Source organism: Triticum aestivum, chromosome 7B (assembly GCF_018294505.1).
Source record: "Triticum aestivum cultivar Chinese Spring chromosome 7B, IWGSC CS RefSeq v2.1, whole genome shotgun sequence".
NCBI lineage: Eukaryota > Viridiplantae > Streptophyta > Magnoliopsida > Poales > Poaceae > Triticum > Triticum aestivum.
The window spans coordinates 529,575,074-529,595,069 of record NC_057813.1 but is presented as its reverse complement, the minus strand read 5'-3'; the positions used below and the strand labels follow the sequence as shown (position 1 = coordinate 529,595,069).

The 19,996-nt window shown below is 43.2% G+C and overlaps 1 protein-coding gene across 1 annotated transcript; it reads left to right on the top strand.

Moving 5' to 3' along the window:
* The first annotated feature begins 17,871 nt into the window (after window positions 1–17,871).
* On the top strand, window positions 17,872–19,356 carry LOC123161916 (germin-like protein 8-4). The gene is made up of 2 exons (XM_044579730.1): window positions 17,872–18,109; window positions 18,578–19,356. Exons 1-2 carry the CDS (start codon window positions 17,962–17,964, stop codon window positions 19,135–19,137), a joined length of 708 nt encoding a protein of 235 aa, XP_044435665.1. The 5' UTR covers window positions 17,872–17,961; the 3' UTR covers window positions 19,138–19,356.
* Window positions 19,357–19,996: the final 640 nt, after the last annotated feature.

The window sequence follows — 19,996 nt, the reverse complement described above, 5'->3', positions numbered from 1 at the left end:
CTAATTGGACCAATGGAGGAGTCACATACCAAGCAACAATCTCCCAAAGCAGTTTTGTGAATGGATCTTTGAGCAAGGAGATCGAAAATCGCAGCAAAATGAGCTAGAACTCGTGCTTGAGCTGGATGGGGATTTTTTTCAGGAAAAAGATGGAGTGTGTGGGTGTAGGAAAAAGTGCAGGGGGCCACCATGGGCCCGCGAGACAGGGGGGCGCGCCCTCCACCCTCGTGGCCTGGTGCTTGCCCCTCATGCAGTGTTTTCAGTGCCTAAAATCCTCAAATATTCCATAAAAATTCATACTAAAATTGCAGGGCATTTGGAGCACTTTTATTTTCAGGATATTTTTTATTGCATGGATAATTCAGAAAATAGACGGATAATACTATTTTTTCTTTATTTATTCTAAATAACAGAAACTAAAAAGAGGGTACAGAAGGTTGTGCCTTCTAGTTTCATCCATCTCATGATCATCAAAATGAATCCACTAACAAGGTTGATCAAGTCTTGTTAACAAACTCATTCCGAATACAACGGAACCGGAGAAATTTTGAATAACACTAGGTTACCTCAACGGGGATATGAACATCGCCAACAATAAGAATATCATACTTTTTCTTGACAGTAGGAAGAGGAAATTCAAAACCTCCAATAATGATAGTTGGAATTTTTCCAATAGAATTGATGCTATGAACTTGAGGTTGTTTCCTCGGGAAGTGTACCATATGCTCATTACCATTAATATGAAAAGTGACATTGCCTTTGTTGCAATCAATAACAGCCCCTGCAATATTCAAGAAGGGTCTACCAAGGATAATCGACATACTATCGTCCTCGAGAATATCAAGAATAACAAAGTCCGTTAAGATAGTGACATTTGCAACCACAACAGGCACATCCTCACAAATACCGACAGGTATGGCAGTTGATTTGTCAGCCATTTGCAAAGATATTTCCGTAGGTGTCAACTTATTCAATTCAAGTCTATGATATAAAGAGAGAGGCATAACACTAACACCGGCTCCAAGATCACATAAAGCAGTTTTAACAAAGTTTCTTTTAATGGAGCATGGTATGGTTGGTACCCCTGGATCTCCAAGTTTCTTTGGTATTCCACCTTTAAAAGTATAATTAGCAAGAATGGTGGAAATTTCAGCTTTCGGTATCTTTCTTTTATTTTTAATGATATCCTTCATATACTTAGCATAAGGATTCACTTTAAGCACATCAGTCAAACGCATACGCAAAAAGATAGGTCTAATCATTTCAGCAAAGTGCTCAAAATCCTCATCATCCTTTGTCTTGGATGGCTTAGGAGGGAACGGCATGGGTTTCTGAACCCATGGTTCTCTTTCTCTACCGTGCTTCCTAGCAACAAAATCTCTTTTATCATAACAGTGATTCCTTGATTGTGGGTTATCAATATCAACAGCAGGTTCAATCTCTACATCATTATTTTTTCTAGGTTGAGCATCAACATGAACATTATCATTAACATTGGCACTAGGTTCATGTTCATCACCTGATTGTGTTTCAGCATCAGAAATAGAGATATCATTGGGATTCTTAGGTGTGTCTACAACAGGTTCATTAGGAGCATGCAAAGTCCTATCGTTTTTCTTTTTCTTCTTTTTGGAAGAACTAGGTGCCTCCAAATTATTTCTCTGAGAATCTTGCTTGATTCTCTTAGGGTGGCCTTCAGGATACAAAGGTTCCTGAGTCATTCTACCGGTTCTAGTAGCCACTCTAATAGGAAAGTCATATTTATTATTTAATTCATCAAGCAAATCACTTTGAGCTTTAAGTACTTGCTCAGCTTGAGTGGTAACCATAGAAGCATATTTGCTAATGAGTTTAAGTTCACCTTTAACTCTATCCATATAATCACTCAAGCGTCCTATCTCGAAAGCATTATTCTTTAATTCTCTACCAACATAAGCATTAAAACTTTCTTGTCTAGCCATAAAGTCATCAAATTCATCTAAGCATGGGCTATGAAATTTATTAGATGGGATTTCAACTTTATCATATCTATAGAGACAATTTACCTTTGCTACCTGTGTCGGGTTGTCAAGACCATGTATTTCTTCAATAGGTGGTAAATTTTTGACGTCTTCAGCTTTAATACCTTTTTCTTTCATTGATTTCTTTGCCTCTTGCATATCTTCAGGACTGAGAAATAGAACACCTCTCTTCTTAGGAGTGGGTTTAGGAATAGGCTCAGGAGTTGGCTCAGTTGCCTCAGGAATTGGCTCAGGAAGAGTCCAATTATTTTCATTTGCCAACATATTATTCAATAGTAATTCAGCTTCATCGACTGTTCTTTCCTTTGAAACACAACCAACACAACTATCCAAGTAGTCCTTGGAAGCATCAGTTAGAGTATATAACCCACAAGTGTAGGGGATCGCAACGGCTTTTGAGGGTAGAGTATTCAACTCAAATTTATTGATTCGACACAAGGGGAGCCAAAGAATATTCTCGAGTATTAGCAGTTGAGTTGTCAATTCAACCACACCTGGATAACTTAGTATCTATAGCAAAGTATTTAGTAGCAAAGTAGTATGGTAGTAATGGTAACAGTGGTAAAAGTAACGATAGCAACTTTGTAGTAGTTGTAACAGTAGCAACGGAAAAGTAAATAAGCGAAGCACAATATGTGAAAAGCTCGTAGGCATTGGATCAGTGATGGATAATTATGTCGGATGCGATTCCTCATGTAATAGCTATAACATAGGGTGACACAGTTACCATTACTATCATACTATGTTCTGTGTCACCCTATGTTATAACTATTACATGAGGAATCGCGTCCGACATAATTATCCATCACTGATCCAATGCCTACGAGCTTTTCACATATTGTGCTCTGCTTATTTACTTTACCGTTGCTACTATTACCGTTACCACAAAACTGCTACTGTTACTTTTGCTACCGTTACCGTTACTTCCATACTACTTTGCTACTAAATACTTTGCTGCAGATACTAAGTTATCCAGGTGTGGTTGAATTGACAACTCAACTACTAATACTTGAGAATATTCTTTGGCTCCCCTTGTGTCGAATCAATAAATTTGGGTTGGATACTCTACCCTCGAAAACTGTTGCGATACCCTATACTTGTGGGTTATCATCATGTCTCTTCATTAATGGTATTTGGGTCAATGAACCCAATGCCATAGCATCCAGCCTTTTTTAATTTCATACATCTTCATTCTGCATAATACCACATAAAATAATATAGTGAGGATAATTACAGGTAATGATCAACAAGCACTAGAGCTAGCTAGAGACTTAATTATTAAATTATAGAAAGAAATCACTTACAGACAATAGCAACTGACGAGGGATTTGTCGAGTGCGTCTTGATTGAATAACCGAAACAGTTCTGTAAACTCGAGATACAGAGCCATTTCATTATAGTAATACTCTTGCTTGGTTTTCACCATGAGGGACTCTCTATCGGTAGTCTTGGTTTCATTCATGTGCTATTGATGCAATTGATACATTCTGGTTGAGAGCTTCTTAACCTCCTCAGGATTGACCAAAGGTTGGCCGTGGACATATTTCCATTTTACTTCCTCCTCTATAATCTCTGGTATGGGCTCGAGCTCTAGGAGTTGTTCCATAGTGACACCGGCCTCTTCAGCCATCCTTCTATGAGTGTCGGTTATTATCGGCAGATCGGCGCTGATACTCACATGTGTTGATGGTACAATGAGCGGGGGGGTCGATTGCACCGCCTGTTCTCGTAGATGGGGAACAGTTTTCCCGCTTTTTTTGCAGCTCCTTGGCTTGAGCTCGAGCTCGACTCCTTTTTCTGTGCTTGAAATGACTTCTTGATTTGGCACTCATAGTTAGAGTCAACATGCGGGGGAGCTGGTGCTCTAGCTATACGGATGAAGTGGTCAACGACATGGTCAGGTACAATCTCCTTTGGTGGCGGTGGCGGTTTTGGTCCAAAATGGGCCTCCACTCGGGCTCACACTTCAGCTTCGTTTTCCTCATCAGTCAGGTTGTAAGGCCGACGAGGAAGAGGCTTGAGGCTTGGACCATATTGGAATCTCTTGCCTCCTGTACTTGTACCGCTAGCCGCCGGAGCTGCGGCGGCTCTCTTCTGCTGTTCCTTAGGCGGTGGAGACGGCTGACGCGGTGCCTGATGACTTGGAGGAGTTGGACTAGAATGACGTGGTGCCGGACTTGGAGGAGAAGGAGTGGGCTCATGCGGCGGTGCCGGACTTGGAGGAGGAGTGGGCTCACGCGGCGGTGTCGGACTTGGAGGAGCAGGAGTGGGCTCACTCGTTGGCAGACTTGAAGGAGCAGGAGTCTGCAGAGGCGGTGGCTGATTTGGAGGAGCTGGAGTTGACTGCTGACGCGGTGGCGGACTTGGAGGCGGAACCAGCGGACGCGGAGCTGGTGGACTTGAAAAGACGATGCAATCCTTTCTCCATAGAATGATACGATGAATGGCCTGTCCCAGTGTGCGCTCGTCGTCACCTCCAGGAATGTCAAGTTGTAGCCCAGAATATTCTACCACCACTTCATCAACCGCGACACGAGCATAGGCAGTTGGAATCGGATTGCAATGGAAGGTTGCTTCAGGGGGATTTGTATAAGCAACATCGTCCGCCACCTTGATGGATATGTTCTTCATTTTGAAGTGTAGCTCACAATTAGTGTTATCCATGATGTCATCCAGAGGGTATCTATCCAGCAGTGCCTCATCGCCCAAGGAGGAACCCACGCTGCTTCTCGGCATGGATGGGACGGTGCTATCCAATGCTGGATCCGCTAGCTCCTACCACTGCCGAGACCCCCTTCCTTGGCTGATTTCATCGATCTGCTGCTGCTGCCGTTGGAAAGCGAGTGCAAACTCCGCATGCGCTGATTCTAGGCCTTGAAGGCGGTCTGCTTCCTGCTTCCTCTGCTCCTCCTCCAGCTTCCTCTTCTTCTCCTCCACCATCTTCTTTCTCGCATGACTTCTGTAGTCGGCGTTCTAGTCCTTAAACCCCTCATACCACGGAACAACGCCCATGCCTCATGTTCTTCCCGGGTGTTCATGGTTCTTGAGGGCGCGCGTAAGCTCGTAGTTCTCTCTGTTGGGCGTGAACAACCCCGTGCGTGCCTCTTTGATTGCAATGAGTAAACTGTCGGTGGTGCCTTTAAGACTTGCCCGCTCCAAAACCTCACCTGTCTTTGGTTCCAACGAGCCCCCATGCGCATAGAACCAAGTCCTGACCCTGGGGGGGGGGGCAGCTCGATGTAACTGGAGTGACCCCTGCATCCCTTATCTTGCTCAGAGAGATCCCACTTAGGCCGGGCCACCTCGTAGCCACCTGGCCCCAGCTTATGGTGCCATATCTTCTTCGAGGCATTGACCTTGTTTATTCTGGACCGTTCCTAAGCTTTTTGATTCCTTGAATTTCACGAAAGCGTCCCAGTGATCTCTTTGCTTCTCCAGCGTTCCCTTGAATTCTAGAGTCTTCTTTCCTTCTCCGAGATACATGTTCCATACCGTTTTCTTGTGGTTGTTTAATGCTATCGCCATCTTCCTAAGAGCAGTGTTCTTGACTTTCTCCACATCTTCAGCTATGAAATGATCTAGTAGCCTGAAATGTGACCTGAGAGATTCCCAAAGCCGATCTTTTGCTCTTTTGTCCACAAAAGTAAGATCTGGACGGTTCTTTGCTAGCTTCTTCCATTCTTGAATGGAGATCGGGATTTGGTCCTTCACAAGAACTCTGCACTGACGAACGAACTTGCCCGCATTCTTCTTAGGCTCGATTGGGTCGCCATTAGGTTTGATGGCATCGATGTTGTACTTTACGCCTTCCTTCAACTTTTTGGCCGGGCCTCGCACTGTCCTGCTGCCTTCTCCTGATTTGCTCGATCCGGAGGGCTGAAAGAAGAAAGATCGATTCGCTAATATACATACAAATCAATTAAAACATGTGATGGATCACCAGATGCCTGCTTATATAAATATACCTTATTGGTGTTTGCTATTTGAAGATCATCATAGTTCTGGACTTCATCCATTCGGTCGTCTTCATCGAATATCATATCATTACCCTCCCCGGTATTGTTCAGATATCATGAGCCGTCATCTTCGTCATTCTCATCTGGCCGGCCCGAGGAACGTATGATCTCGAACATAGCCTCTTCTCCTTCTCTACCGGTATTGTCCGCCATAGATTTTATTTAACTAATCCAAAAGAAACATAAAACAATTTAGTATGCATCTCGAATAATACTAGATAATTGATATGCATCTCGAATAAAAATAGATAATAGATATGCATCTCGAAAGATAAAACTGAATCATAGTAGATAATATGCATCATCGAATATAATCTCGAATACACCGCCTCGAATATTATCGAATAATATAATCTCGAATATAACATCTCGAAGATCTCGAATACATCACTCTAGCTAATGCAGATCGAATACTATCGAATAATCTAGTTGAGTCGTGGTGGACACCCAAAGAGAAGGAACCACCACAGGATCATAGCTCCAATGAGATCCTTGAAGAACCTGCCAGGTATTGGAGAACCTGATGTCCAACGTAACCATGTAACGACGGACGTGCTCGTCCTCCTCACTGGCACGATGGCATACCACCTCCTTGGGGGATGCCAGCCTCCGCACCGAATGTGGCCCACACGCCCGCCACCAAAGAAGCTCCGGGTCGACGACGGGACCCGAGTTCCTCACCAAGATGTGTGCTCTTGAAGGTAGCACCTCCCAGTGCTAGCCCGGCGGAGCCCAGTCCAGGACATGGCGCCTCTGAAGCAGGACGTCGTCGTGAACGGGTCGACGGCGTGGATGCGGGCCGGGCATCGTTGACGTCGATAACAAATTCTTATGAAAAAATTCCTGTATATGCAATGTCATTTTATTAGGAAATTTTGAGCAACTTTTTCCTATGCGACTTTTCCTAGTCCTCCGTCTAACAAATATAATTTTGAGCAACTTTTTCCTATGCAACTTTTTTATATGCAATTTTTTCTATATTATGATATACAACATTGTATAAAATTAAAAATAGAAAAGGAAACACTAATTAAGCATCTAACACTAAAAACAGAAAAAGCAACTTCTATACATCGATTCATTAAAAACAGAAAAACAACATTATATAAAAAAAATCCGTACTATTAAACACTAATTATATCCATCTAACATGCATTTCATACATATGGCTATACATCTAATCTAAACTAATTAAACTAATTAAAGCTAAAATAATAATCTAAAATAATTAAAGGCTAAACATCTAAACTAATTAAAGCTATGGCTAGACATCTAATCTAAAATAATTAAACTAATTATAACTAAAATCATAATCTAAAACATATAAACTAAAATAAGAATCTAAAAATGTGTGTGTGTGTGTGTTCATCATGCATGTGTGTGTGTGGGCTCGGGGAGGGGCGGCCATGGCGGCCCGGGGCGAGGGAGAGGGGGGAAAGCTCATAACGGGGGCGGCGATGGGGAACGGCAACGCGGGGAAGGTGCGACGCAGGCGGCGACGCGGGGATGATGCAACGGGGACGGGCCTAGGCGGCGACGGCAACGACGCACGATGAGGGCGGCGATGGGGACGGCGCAGGATGGGGCGGCGAGTCGATGGAGAAACAGAGGAGAGGAAAATGAAATTTCCGTAAGTGTTGTTTATATAGTTGGGACCTTTAGTCCCGGTTGGAGCCACCAACCGGGACTAGACCTTTAGTCCCGGTTGGTGGCTCCAACCGCGACTAAAGGGGGTGCCTTTAGTCCCGGTTGGAGCCACCAACCTGGACTAAAGGTGTGCCCTGGCACAGGTGCGGTGCGGGCAAATTTAGTCCCACCTCGCAAGCCGAGGGGCGCCCACGCCAGCTTATAAGCCCCGCCGCGGCTGCTGTCTCGAGCTCCTTCCTAATGCAGGCCTTCTGGGCTACCTCTACTACGATGCCCTGTTAGGCCTACTGGGCTAGCGGGCCTGCATCCTGGCCCAACTACAGGTTGGGTTTCTAGTCGTGTGTAGGCCGTTGTGGCCGTAAGAGGAAGCTATCTGTCGTTCGTCATCAAACATGCATTGTTCCCTCTCGAAACCACGAGCCTTCTAGTGAGTTGCTCCGGTTTGTGAGGGGTGTGTGTCCAAACTTTCGTCAAACAGGCCAATTTTTGTACCACATTATCTTGGTGGCATGACATTACATCAAGCAAGGTTTCATGTTTTCCTGATCATTTTTTAATTTTTAGAATTAAAATGCCATGGCACTCCATGCATGTACATGTGTCTATGTCGTGAGATCAACATGTTTGAAAATTGCTTCTAATTTACTGCAGATGGAATTAACTCGCACATAAGTATACAAATATGATTTTTCAAACCATTATGGTTATCCGTTGCATGTACATCTAGTTCAAATTAGAATTACGGTCATTAAATGGCTAGGAAATCACTTAAATGTCTTCAAAAGGTCAAATGACCCCTGCAATTTTCCTAATTTTCACATGACAATTTCTATCTGTGCACATTACACGTAGAAATTTTTTGAAGGCCGTAAGAGGAAGCTATCTGCCGTTTGTTATCAAACATGCATTATTCCCTCTCGGAACCATGAGCCTTCTAGTGAGTTGCTCCGGTTTGTGAGGGTGTGTGTCCAAACTTTCGTCAAACAGGCCAATTTTTGTACCACATCATCTTGATGACATGACATTACATCAAGCAAAGTTTCATGTTTTTCTGATCATTTTTTAATATTTTGGAATTAAAATGCCATGGCACTCAATGCATGTGTCCATGCCGCGAGACCAATGTGTTTGAAAATTACTTCTAATTTACTACACATGGAATTAACTCGCACACAAGTACACAAACATGATTTTTTAAACCATTATGGTTAGTCGTTGCATGTACATCTAGTTCCAATTTGAATTACGGTCATTAAATGGCTAGAAAATCACTTAAATGTCTTAAAAATGTCAAATGACCCCTGCAATTTTCCAAATTTTCACATGACAGTTAGTATCAGTGCACATTACACGTAGAAAAAAAATTGAAAGCCGTAAGAGGAAGCTATCTGTCGTTTGTCAACAAACATGCATTGTTCCCTCTCAGAACCACGAGCCTTCTAGTGAGTTGCTCCGGTTTGTGAGGGATGTGTGTCCAAACTTTCATCAAACAGGCTAATTTTTGTACCAGATCATCTTGGTGGTATGACATTACCTCTAGCAAGGTTTCATGTTTTTAATTTTTTGGAATTTAAATTTTATGACACTCCATGCTTAATTGTGTCATAGCCGTTAGACCAATATATTTGAAAATTCCTTCCAATTTACTGCACGTGGAATTAAATCACACACAAATACACAAAATATGACTTTTCAAACCGTTTTGGTTAGCTGCTGCATGTACATGTAGTTCAAATTTCAATTACGGTCATTAAATGGCTAGAAAATCACTTAACTGTCTTGAAAGGTCAAATGACCCCTAAATTTTTCCAAAATTTAACATGACAGTTGTATTAGTACTACAAATTTTCTCGTACATTTAAAACACCATCCGTTGCCACTTTGCTCCAAATTCGTCTTTCACAGCTAATGAAAAATATGTACAACATCACACACAGTTGTTTTGTAGGAATCGTTTGCGGTGAAAAATTCTGGTCTATTTAAGTCTTCCTCCTTAAGCTTCATCGGCTCGTCTGCTCTAGTGTCGGCTACCCCCGAATCCACAAATTCCGATCCCCATTCCCGCACCCCCTTCTTGCAAAGATGACGCCGTGGAAACACTTCGTTGAGGCCCGTACGATGGCCGCATCCCCGCCGAGCGCCGCCGCTTGCACCGAGAGCGCGGCCGCTTCCGCCGAGAGAGCGTCTGTGGCAGCCGATAGGGCAGCTGCAGCAGCCGAGACAGCTGCAGCTGCTGCTGTGACGGCCGCTACAAACGCCGAGAGCGCTCGAGCTGATGTCCGTGCCGCTGCTGTCGCCCTGGCCTGGGTCGAGGCCATCCACGCCAACATATTCCAGGCCACCTCAGAATCCAGCATGCAACCCACGTTCGAAAAGGCGGCGGTGGCCATGGAGCACCTGCTTCCTCATGAGGTCGTCGAGCGGGAGCTGGAGATGCAGGAGGCGGCGGAGATCGAGCAGCGCTAGGAGAAGGAGTTGCACGTGGCCCAGGTCGAGGTAGAGAAGAGTCTGTCCGTCGAGGAATCGGCGGTGGGGTACCAACGTGAGCTCTAGCGCAACCACTACTACGAGTACTACAACCTTGAGGGTGGCACCAAGGACGAGGACGCAGTCGACTTCAGCAGGGGGGACACAGAGTCCATCAACGGCGGCATGTCGCCAGGACAAGTCATCGACATCTCATCTCACACCGGCTATGCATAGGCCGGCGCGGCGGCAGATTTGTTAAAATTATTCGTACTTAGGCTTTATTTTTAAAGCCGGTCTTTTGTTAGATCAATGTTTAGGTGAACTATATCTGTTTAATTACTAAAATTGCTCAATTCAGTAAGTCTGGTCTGTGTGATGTACGCTATTTTGTGTGCCCAAATTAGCAAGCGATGTTAAATTATGCAATGACGTATGCGGGGAAATTTTCACCAAAATTTCAATTATCAAACTCATCCCATGCGCATTAAGCAGAAGAATCGTTTGCGATGCACACTATCGTTCAAAGTGAATGGTGTCCGCCGGCACCGCGCGCAAAGTTTCCCTCCACATTTCAAAATTTTTGGCCTACCGCCGAAATATCTACCCTCCCCATCCCCTTTTCTCCCCGACCACAAGTCACATTTCCCCTGTTTCCGCCTTCCTTCCTTCCTAAGCTACAGTCGCTTCCTCGCTCTCGCCGTCTCGCATCCTATCGCCGGGGTCGCCATGGTCTTCTTCAAAGACCTCTCCAACGGTTCCTCCTCCGACGACGACTCCTTCACCACCCGCGTATACCTCTCTTCTCTCTCAGTCTATGACTTTGTGAAGGATTTTTATCCAGCGGTCAATTTGAGTCATTTCTTCCTCTTGTAGTTCCCTAGGACCATCAGTTACAATGAATGGAGCTTGCTGGCTGAAGATCTGTCTGCTCGTTGTCACCATCAATCTCCATGCGTGAAGCTAATTGCATTTGAATCTGTGGACAGTGGGAGGAAGTTTCTGGCATGTGCAGAGAAGGTTAGACCCTCTTTCGTTGTTACAAATCATCTGTTAGATGTGATTCAGACACTGTCACGATCCCAACCCATTCATACCACACTTTCAACCAAACACATCATAAGACAGTATCACAGTTTGTACCTAGTATCTAGAAATGTTGCCATCTCATCAGCGGTGCCATTAGAGAATTATTTGGCACCGCTTCAGCAGTTTGTGGAGCCAACTTGTCCACACATCCGAGTAGCCAAGCAGTAAAATACTATATCTTTATGGCACGAAGGAACTGGGCGTCGAAGCAACTAGGTGCTTCGGAGTTCGGGTCCCTGATTTTTTTCCGCTGCATCGGCTCGCCAGTGCAGGGCACCGGTGCGAGATGTAGCAACATTTGTCTTTACACTGGTTTTGGCTTACATAGTGGATGCCTTAGTGCTATTAGTTCTATGTTACTAAATTTGTGCATGTACACACCTGTTAGTATCAATTTGCTGTCATCCAAACACTGTCGCTATGTTGTTGCAGTTATGTTTACCTTCCTCTTAAAATGTTCAATTTTTTATTTATAGTACATGAATAAGAACTTGTAGCGTTGTTATAGTTAATTATAGCTTCTGATGTTTCAGAATTTGGTTGTTCCGTCAGTAGCAATTAATTCATTTGCACATTGATCTTTTTGAGGAGATATGTCATAATTAACATGTTTCTTCAGTTTTTTAAAATAAGTATTGGTGATTTTCTATGTTGCTATAAACCCATTTTCCCTACAATTGTTACTAATCTAGTTTTAAATATTATAGGATGAACAGAAGTGTTCTTACTTGGAGTGGGTTGATCAAGAGTGGCCATAGTCTTTGAAGATGTGCCTAGCAAAGCTCTGGAGCATGTATCAGGAAGAGAACAGAGATAGGCTTAGAGATAGTGTTGTCAATGCTGAAGAATAATTGAAAATGCGCGATAAAAAGAGGAAGGTGGAGAATGAGCTCAGATTTTTAAATCAGACTTTGCAAAGATGGTGGTGGCGAAGGAGGAGGCACTTTACCAGTTGGCCAGTGCAAAACAGGTTCTTATTGAACTGAAAGCAAAGGTGGATAAGGAGAGTCTGGATGATCTCGATTAGGGAAATGAATATATTATTCTAATATTGTTCTTATGAAGTTGAACTATCTATATGTTGTACTCTGCTATTTTTAGGTAGCTATCGTACTGTGATGTTAAAATATATCTATGTGCCTGATATGAAATTGGCAAACGACTGTTCGATATGAAATGTGAATTTTCGTAATACTAGAATTATTAATTGTAAACTAATAAATCTGCGAAATGGGTCATGGAACTTTGCAAACGGTTCTAGAAGTAAAAGCGCTTGTGATGGATAGCCCAATGCCACACAGTTTTCTTCATCAAATCATGTGTGATGTAGTTGATAAAAGCAAACGGTTAACCAAGACAGAGCGTGTGTGATAGTTACATGTATCACACACGAGCCTATATGTTTCCTGGTTTGACTGTGTGGGATGTACATACGAACGAAAACGTTTTTCCTGGATTGACTGTGTGGGATGTACATAAGAACGGAAACGTATTCCTTGGATTGACTGTGTGTGATATACATACCTACAGAATTTTTTTTGGGGATTCACCGTGTGGGATGTACATACCTACGGAAATGTTTTCTGGAATTTACCGTGTGGGATGTACATACGTACGGAAATGATTGGGTTTCCATGGGTCACCCGATTGCACACGAACTCATCTGGTGTCCCAAGAGGGCCTATCCCCGACGATTTCTGGGTCGTGTGGGAAGGACCTCCCCTATCGCCCACACTCACTTGGCGACGGTTCCAAATGTCGTCGCAAAAAGGGGTTTAAAACCGTTTGTATAGCACCGACGTGTACCAGTGATTATTTCACTTTATGATACAATTATTATGTATTTTATCTCTTATTTTGCAAGTTTCACATGAAGAGAGAGATTGCCGGCAGCTGGAATTCTGGACCGGAAAAGGCTACAACTGAGATAGCTATTACGCACAACTCCAAATCTCTTGAAAATTTACAGAGAATTCTTTTGGAATGTATGAAAAATATTGGCAGAAGAAATACCAGGAGGGGGGCCACCAGGGAGCGACAAGCTCAGGGGGCGTGCCCTACCCCCTCGGCACACCCTATGAGTTTGTGGGCCCCCTCGTAGGCCTCTGGTGCCCAGCTTCTACTATATGAAGCCATTTTCCCAAGAAAATAATAATAAGACTTTCGGGACGAAGCGTCGTTGTCTCGAGGTGGAACCTGGGCAAGAGCACTTTTTCTCCCCCGCAGAGCGATTCCGTTGGGTAAACTTCCCTCCGAGAGGGGGGAAATCGAAGCCATCGACATAACAAATGATCATGTCATCGTGGGAGGACCAATCTTTATCAACATCTTCACCAGCACCATCTCATCTCAGACCCTAGTTCATCTCTTGTATTCAATCTTTGTCTCAAAACCTTAGATTGGTACCTGTGGGTTGTTAGTAGTGTTGATTACATCTTGTAATTGATGCTAGTTGGTTTATTTGGTGGAAGACTATATGTTAAGATCCTTAATGATATTCAATACCCCTCTAATATTGAACATGAATATGATCTGTGAGTACTTATTTTTGTTCTTGAGGACATGGGAGAAGTCTTGTTATAATTAATCATGTGAATTTGGTATTCGTTCGATATTTTGATGATTTGTATGTTGTTGCTTCCTTTAGTGGTGTCATGTGAACGTCGACTACATAATACTTCGCCATACTTGGGCATAAGGGAAGGCATTGTGGAGTAATAAATAGATGATGGGTTGCTAGAATGATAGAAGTTTAAACCCTAGTTTATGCGTTATTCTGTAAGGGGCTGATTTGGATCCATATGTTTTATGCTATGGTTAGATTTATCTTAATTCTTCTTTCGTAGTTGTGGATGCTTGCGAGAGGGGGTAATCATAAGTGAGATGCTTGTTCAAGTAAGAACAACGCCCAAGCACTGGTCTACCCACATATCAAATTATCAAAGTAGCGAACGTGAATCAAATAAACATGATGAAAGTGACTAGAAAATAATTCTCATGTGTCCTCGAGAACACTTTGCTTATTACAAGACAACGTTTCGGCTTGTCCTGTGCTATAAAAAGAATTGGGCCAACTTGATGCGCCTTTGTTACTATTGCTACTTGCTACTTGTTACGACCTTGCTACAAAACTATCTGTTACCGCCACTTTCAGTACTTGTAGACAATACCTTGCTGAAAACCGATTATCATTTCCTTTTGCTCCTTGTTGGGTTTGAAAGTCTTAAGTATCGAAAGGACTATGATTGATACCCTACACTTATGGGTCATCACCTTGCTGCCATCGTCCTTCTCTTCCTCCCCTCTTCTCGCCGCCACCAGAGAGGGCCGGAGGGCAAGCCTCAAGGCTCCCAAGGACGGCGACACGGTTGTGGGCTTCCTCAAAGGCGTGGCTGCGAGGCGGCGGTGTGAAGGCATGGTTGAGGCATGATGGTGGGCATGCTCGTGCCGGGCGTAGTGCTCTGGTTAGGAAGCGCGACGTTACTTTGGCGGCCGGTGCACTCCTGGTCTAGTGGCGGCTGCACTTCACGTGGGTGAGCATCGATAATGGGCATCTACTTTCGTGCTCCAGATCTAGCCATGTCGACCCGTTGGACGACGGGCATGGGCAGAGCTCTTTTTGGCGAAGTGGCAGTCGGCGGTTATGTGCTTTGTCGTCGGTGTTGGTCCGAGTGGTGACCACTCCGTCCTGCAGAGGCAGCCTCACTACAGATTGTGGTGGCCACCAAAAGGTCTTCGTGAGGGTTCTCCCTTTAGATCCGATGGTTGTCTTCGACGATGAGATGTAATTTATGAACGACGGCTTGATGCAGAGGGTATGGTTATGCAGCGGTGACGGTCGCCAATCTCATGTAGCTGCTGGGATAGTAGAAAAGTGGTGCCAACAACATTTGAGTGACTTTGATGTGGTGCTACTTAAGCACCGGTCTCGAGCTCCTGGGTGAAAACCTAGCTCCGACCCGAGTTGGTATACCTGGCAATGGTGATATTTATGCGCCGTTACCTTATAGAAGGTATTGCTCGGACTGATTCTTTAGGGTGAAAACCTAGAATCTGGCCTTTGATGGTTAGATCAGGTGACAACGACGCTTGAGTGCGGCTCCGTTCATGAAGGCGTTGCTATTGAAGAACATCATCGCTTGTGGTTTCATAAGATGTTTGGTGCGCATGAGGTTATTGTTGTAGTTTGTCGATCATGGATTTTTTTTCTGCGAGAGAACTTTTCAATCTATTCATCAATCTTGGCAGTACATAGAGCACTAGAGGTAATAAAATTACAACCAGGTCCATGGACCAACTAGCGACGACTACATGCATTGGAGCAAAGCCGAAGGCGCGCCGCCGTCATCGCCCATCTCTCACTAGAGCCGGGCTAATCTTATTGTAGTAGACAATTGAGAAGTCGTCGTTCTAAGGCCCTAAAAGACCAGCGCACCAGAGTATTCGTTCAGTATTAAATGGATGAAAATGACCTTTATCAAAAAAAATATTGAGCCATCTTAAATAATTTAAGCCCATAACTAGTGTAATCGTAGATGAACTAAAATGGATGGACTGGAATGCTAAGCAATAACAGGAACAATGCCATACATGGAAATTGGAAAAGGTCGGCTTTATCTACATCAGTTTAGGTTTTTTTGGAATGGGTGTAAAAAATTTGCCGCCTTCAGTATTTAGCTTAAACTTGGACTAAATACTGATGGGTACAAAAAAATCACATCCCTTCCGAACGGACTTTACAGTTCTTTCTGACGTGGCAATCCTAGAATTAGCAATAGAGCACTATGTATTAAGAGTAGTTCAGTCAGTCGTCAACTGCTGTCCATATTATTCAGATAGTGATCCTAAGCATTGTCTATAGACTATTCTTAGTTTAGACGTCGCTATAGGGACCTATCGGATATCAAGAAAAATCCAAATTTGTGGATACGACTCGTCGACTCGGCGCACCGATGACAATGATGTGGCACCAGCAAAATTTTAGATTTGTAAATCTGGAAAGGTACTTTTTTGATAAAGATCTGAAAAGAATGTAGGTACGTATGCACATGCATCCATGCATACGGAAGAACTTTTATTTATGTGAAGCATATCTTTGAAAGAGCTTACAATAATCTTGCTTGTGCCCCTATACACAACTACCTTATCCAACAAAAAATACAACTCTACTGTACATATTCTCAAATTCTCAGATATCACTGACTTCCCTACCGTTGAATAGGTCACCACTTTTCTTAACTTGCACGCAATGTCCATGAATTGAGCAAGTGTAAACGTAACTAAGAGTCTGCACTGTTACACGGAGCCTATCACAAAAGGATAAATATTTACTGGGAGATCTCTTGGGTGGAACCCTAAATCCCTTGGAATATACTACTCCCTCCGTCTTGAATTACTTGTGACGAAAAGAAAAAAATGGATATATTTAAAACTAAAATACGTCTAGATACATTCATTTTTGTGACAAGTAATTCCTGACAAAGGAGTATAAAATATGATGTCAATAACCATTGGGTGTCGGCAGATCGCAATCCTTTACGCTGTCCTAATTTTAAAACTAAATAATATGTTACAATGGTTGATGCCGGAATGAAACCAAACGCTGTGAGTACCATCTTTTGCCACAACACGAAACTTGCGCAACAATGTTATAAATAGTGTGGCAATTAAGTGAACTGGATAATGGCCAATGGGTACCATGATGATGACTTGCGTGTACCTTGTCCCTATCCACCTTTGTTAGGTCGCACATCATGATCATAACTGTTCTCAGTCGTCCAAAATATGCAGCTGGTCTGTCACGTGCTTACATAAGGTTCCTGCAATTATGCTACAGCACCTAGCAAGGAAACTATATGTGCATGAAAATATCTTTCAAGAAAGTTTACTCGTAAAAGTTTCAAGTATCTTACAAAAAAAACTAGACCAGTATGGAGAGGAGCCCCTACGGCTTTTAATTAAGATTATTAAGATTAAGAAGGAAATATGAGACCCACGTAGAACCGAGGTTCAAACCCGCGCCAGCTAGAAGGCGGCACTGCACTCTGACCACTGGGGGCTAAGAGCCCATCCACAAGTTTCAAGTATCTAATCTGAGCATTCTGTAAGCTTTAACATTCAAGTAAAAATTGATTTGCCTATTTCTCGAAGGGTCACTTTTTTCTTCAATATCGGGCATAGCGAGAGGAGGTGAAGATAAATGTAGTGCAGCATTTAGAGTACGTGTTCAAAAGTGTCTTCTTATCTTCTCACAACTATTTGAATTAGAGAAGACTCGTTTACACGTATCGTGTTTTGCCTAGAAGGCCCGCTTCTGATATTCTTTTGTTTGTGAGGTCATTTGTTGTTGTTTTGCTAAGTCGTTTGTACTCTTTCCTTCTTCTATGATGATCACATGCAGTTCTCCTTCATGATTTCTGCATGGTTCGGCAATCTTCTACTCTGTCTCGTCCAAGAAATGTAATGTCGGTCAAGCACATGCTAATGTGGCATGTTAATTACTTAGTGGAGAAGATACGTGTTACATTTTCTAATGGAAACTTAAGAAGTTGGACCATCAATTAAGTTCTAGCAGCGAGCAGGGACTATTGCAATTGGTTGATAAGTTCCTCTCGTAGGAGTACTTGACTTGTTCTATTTGCTCACATGCAGGTTCATGCATATAACCACGCTGTTGCTTGCGCCAGCTCTGTCAATCTGCGGCTATTTAAGCACACCCATCCATGCCTCCATTGGCAAAGCAACTCACAATGGCTTCCTCTTCCTCATTGTTTCTCCTTGCAGCCCTCCTTGCGCTGGCCTCATGGCAGGCCACTGCCTATGATCCTAGCCCTCTTCAGGACTTCTGCATTGCCGACATGAAGGCGCCTGGTATGCACTATACATATTATGTGCGCGTATACATGTGTGTCCTTAATTCTAGTGATGTCGTGGTTAATGTTGTGATAGCCTAGCATTGATCACAGATGGAAGGTTACTACTCCCTCCGTCCGCGAATAAGTGTACTTCTACCATTTTTACTAAGTCAAAGTTTTATAATTTTGACCAACTTGTTAGAAAAGAGTAGTAGGTTTATATGACATCAAATTGGTATATTATGAAAATACATTTCAAAACGAATCTAGTGATACTAATTTAGTGTCATAAATGGTGCTACTTTTACCTATAAAGTTGGTCAAAGTTTCAAAACTTTGAGTTAGAACAAAAGCTAGATGTACACTTATTCGCGGACGGAGGGAGTACATGCTAATAATATAGAGTTATAAAAGCATTATTACTACATGCTCAAGCCGCAAACGTTACTTTCTAAGATTTATGTTACTTTCTCTATGCGTGCAGTGCGAGTAAATGGATTTGCTTGCAAGGACCCAATGGCCGCAACCCCGGAAGACTTCTTCAACGCAGCCATGCTCGATCAGCCTAGGGATACTAAGGCGAGCAAGGTCAGGTCTAACGTCACCAACATCAATGTTATAAATTTCCCCGGCCTCAACACCCTCGGCATCTCGTTGGCACGCATCGACTATGGACCATTAGGTGTGAACACGCCACACATACACCCTCGTGCCACTGAGCTCCTCACGGTGCTCGAGGGGACACTCTACCTTGGATTTGTCACATCCAACCCAAACAGGCTCTTCTCAAAGATAGTTAAGAAGGGTGATGTATTCGTATTCCCAAAAGCAATGATCCACTTCCAAATGAACCTAGCGCATGACAAGCCAGCAGCCGCGTTGTCCTCGCTCAGCAGCCAAAACCCTGGAGTTATTTCTATTGCCAATGCAGTGTTTGGATCAAAGCCACCGATTTCGGATGATGTCTTAGCCACGGCATTTCAGGTGGAGAAGGATCTGATTCACTGGCTTCAATCTCAGTTCTGGGGGAACACCAACTACTAAATATTCTCTTTTATCTGGGCATATGGGAAGTTAATATGTAATGATATATAGAATAAATGACATGCAATACGTATGCATGCATGGTTGCGAGCTGTGAATTTTCATTTCCTTTTTGAATCGTGACAAGATATGTTTTTTGTCGGATTCATGTCATAATGTGCTGGTGATGTTTGTTTTCACTGTTTAATGAATGGAATACAGAGGTGCTCCTTTCTCCCATTGCTGATATAGAGGTCCATGGTGTTAATGAGAAAGCATCAATGATTGGGCACGCATGTCATTTCTAGACACAGTTTACATGTACACCAAACTTGTTTTTGCCTGACAAGGTAATTTGTTCATTAAAACCAAGAGATGCAAACTTGTTCCGTGGTGATAAATCATTTGGCATGCTGGAAATTTAAGACGTCAAAAAAATATGAAAACAATCCAAGAGTTAACTCTCGTTGGCTTTTTTTTTATACGAGAAACTCCGCGAGCGCCGCGAGTCAGAGCCGAGGCTCGAATCCGGGCGGGCTGGCCGCAACTCTAACAGCACAACCAACGGATCGACGCCCCGTCCTCAAAAATTAAGACGTCAACCTTTAACGGATTAAGCAGCATAGATGGAAGAGCAGAGATATAATTGTTACTCCCTCCGTCCCATAATATAAGAGCATTTCGTGCACTACACTAGTGTATAAAATATTTTTATATTATGGAACAGAGGGAGTATGATGTAGTTGCTCGGTACCAAGTATCTGCATTCCCAATAATGGTTTGAAGTAAACACGAAAGATGGGGCACACGCTGGGGCTATCCATGAATATCATTGATCAATAAAATCGAGCAGTGTTGAGCTACATCCTTACGCTTGTTT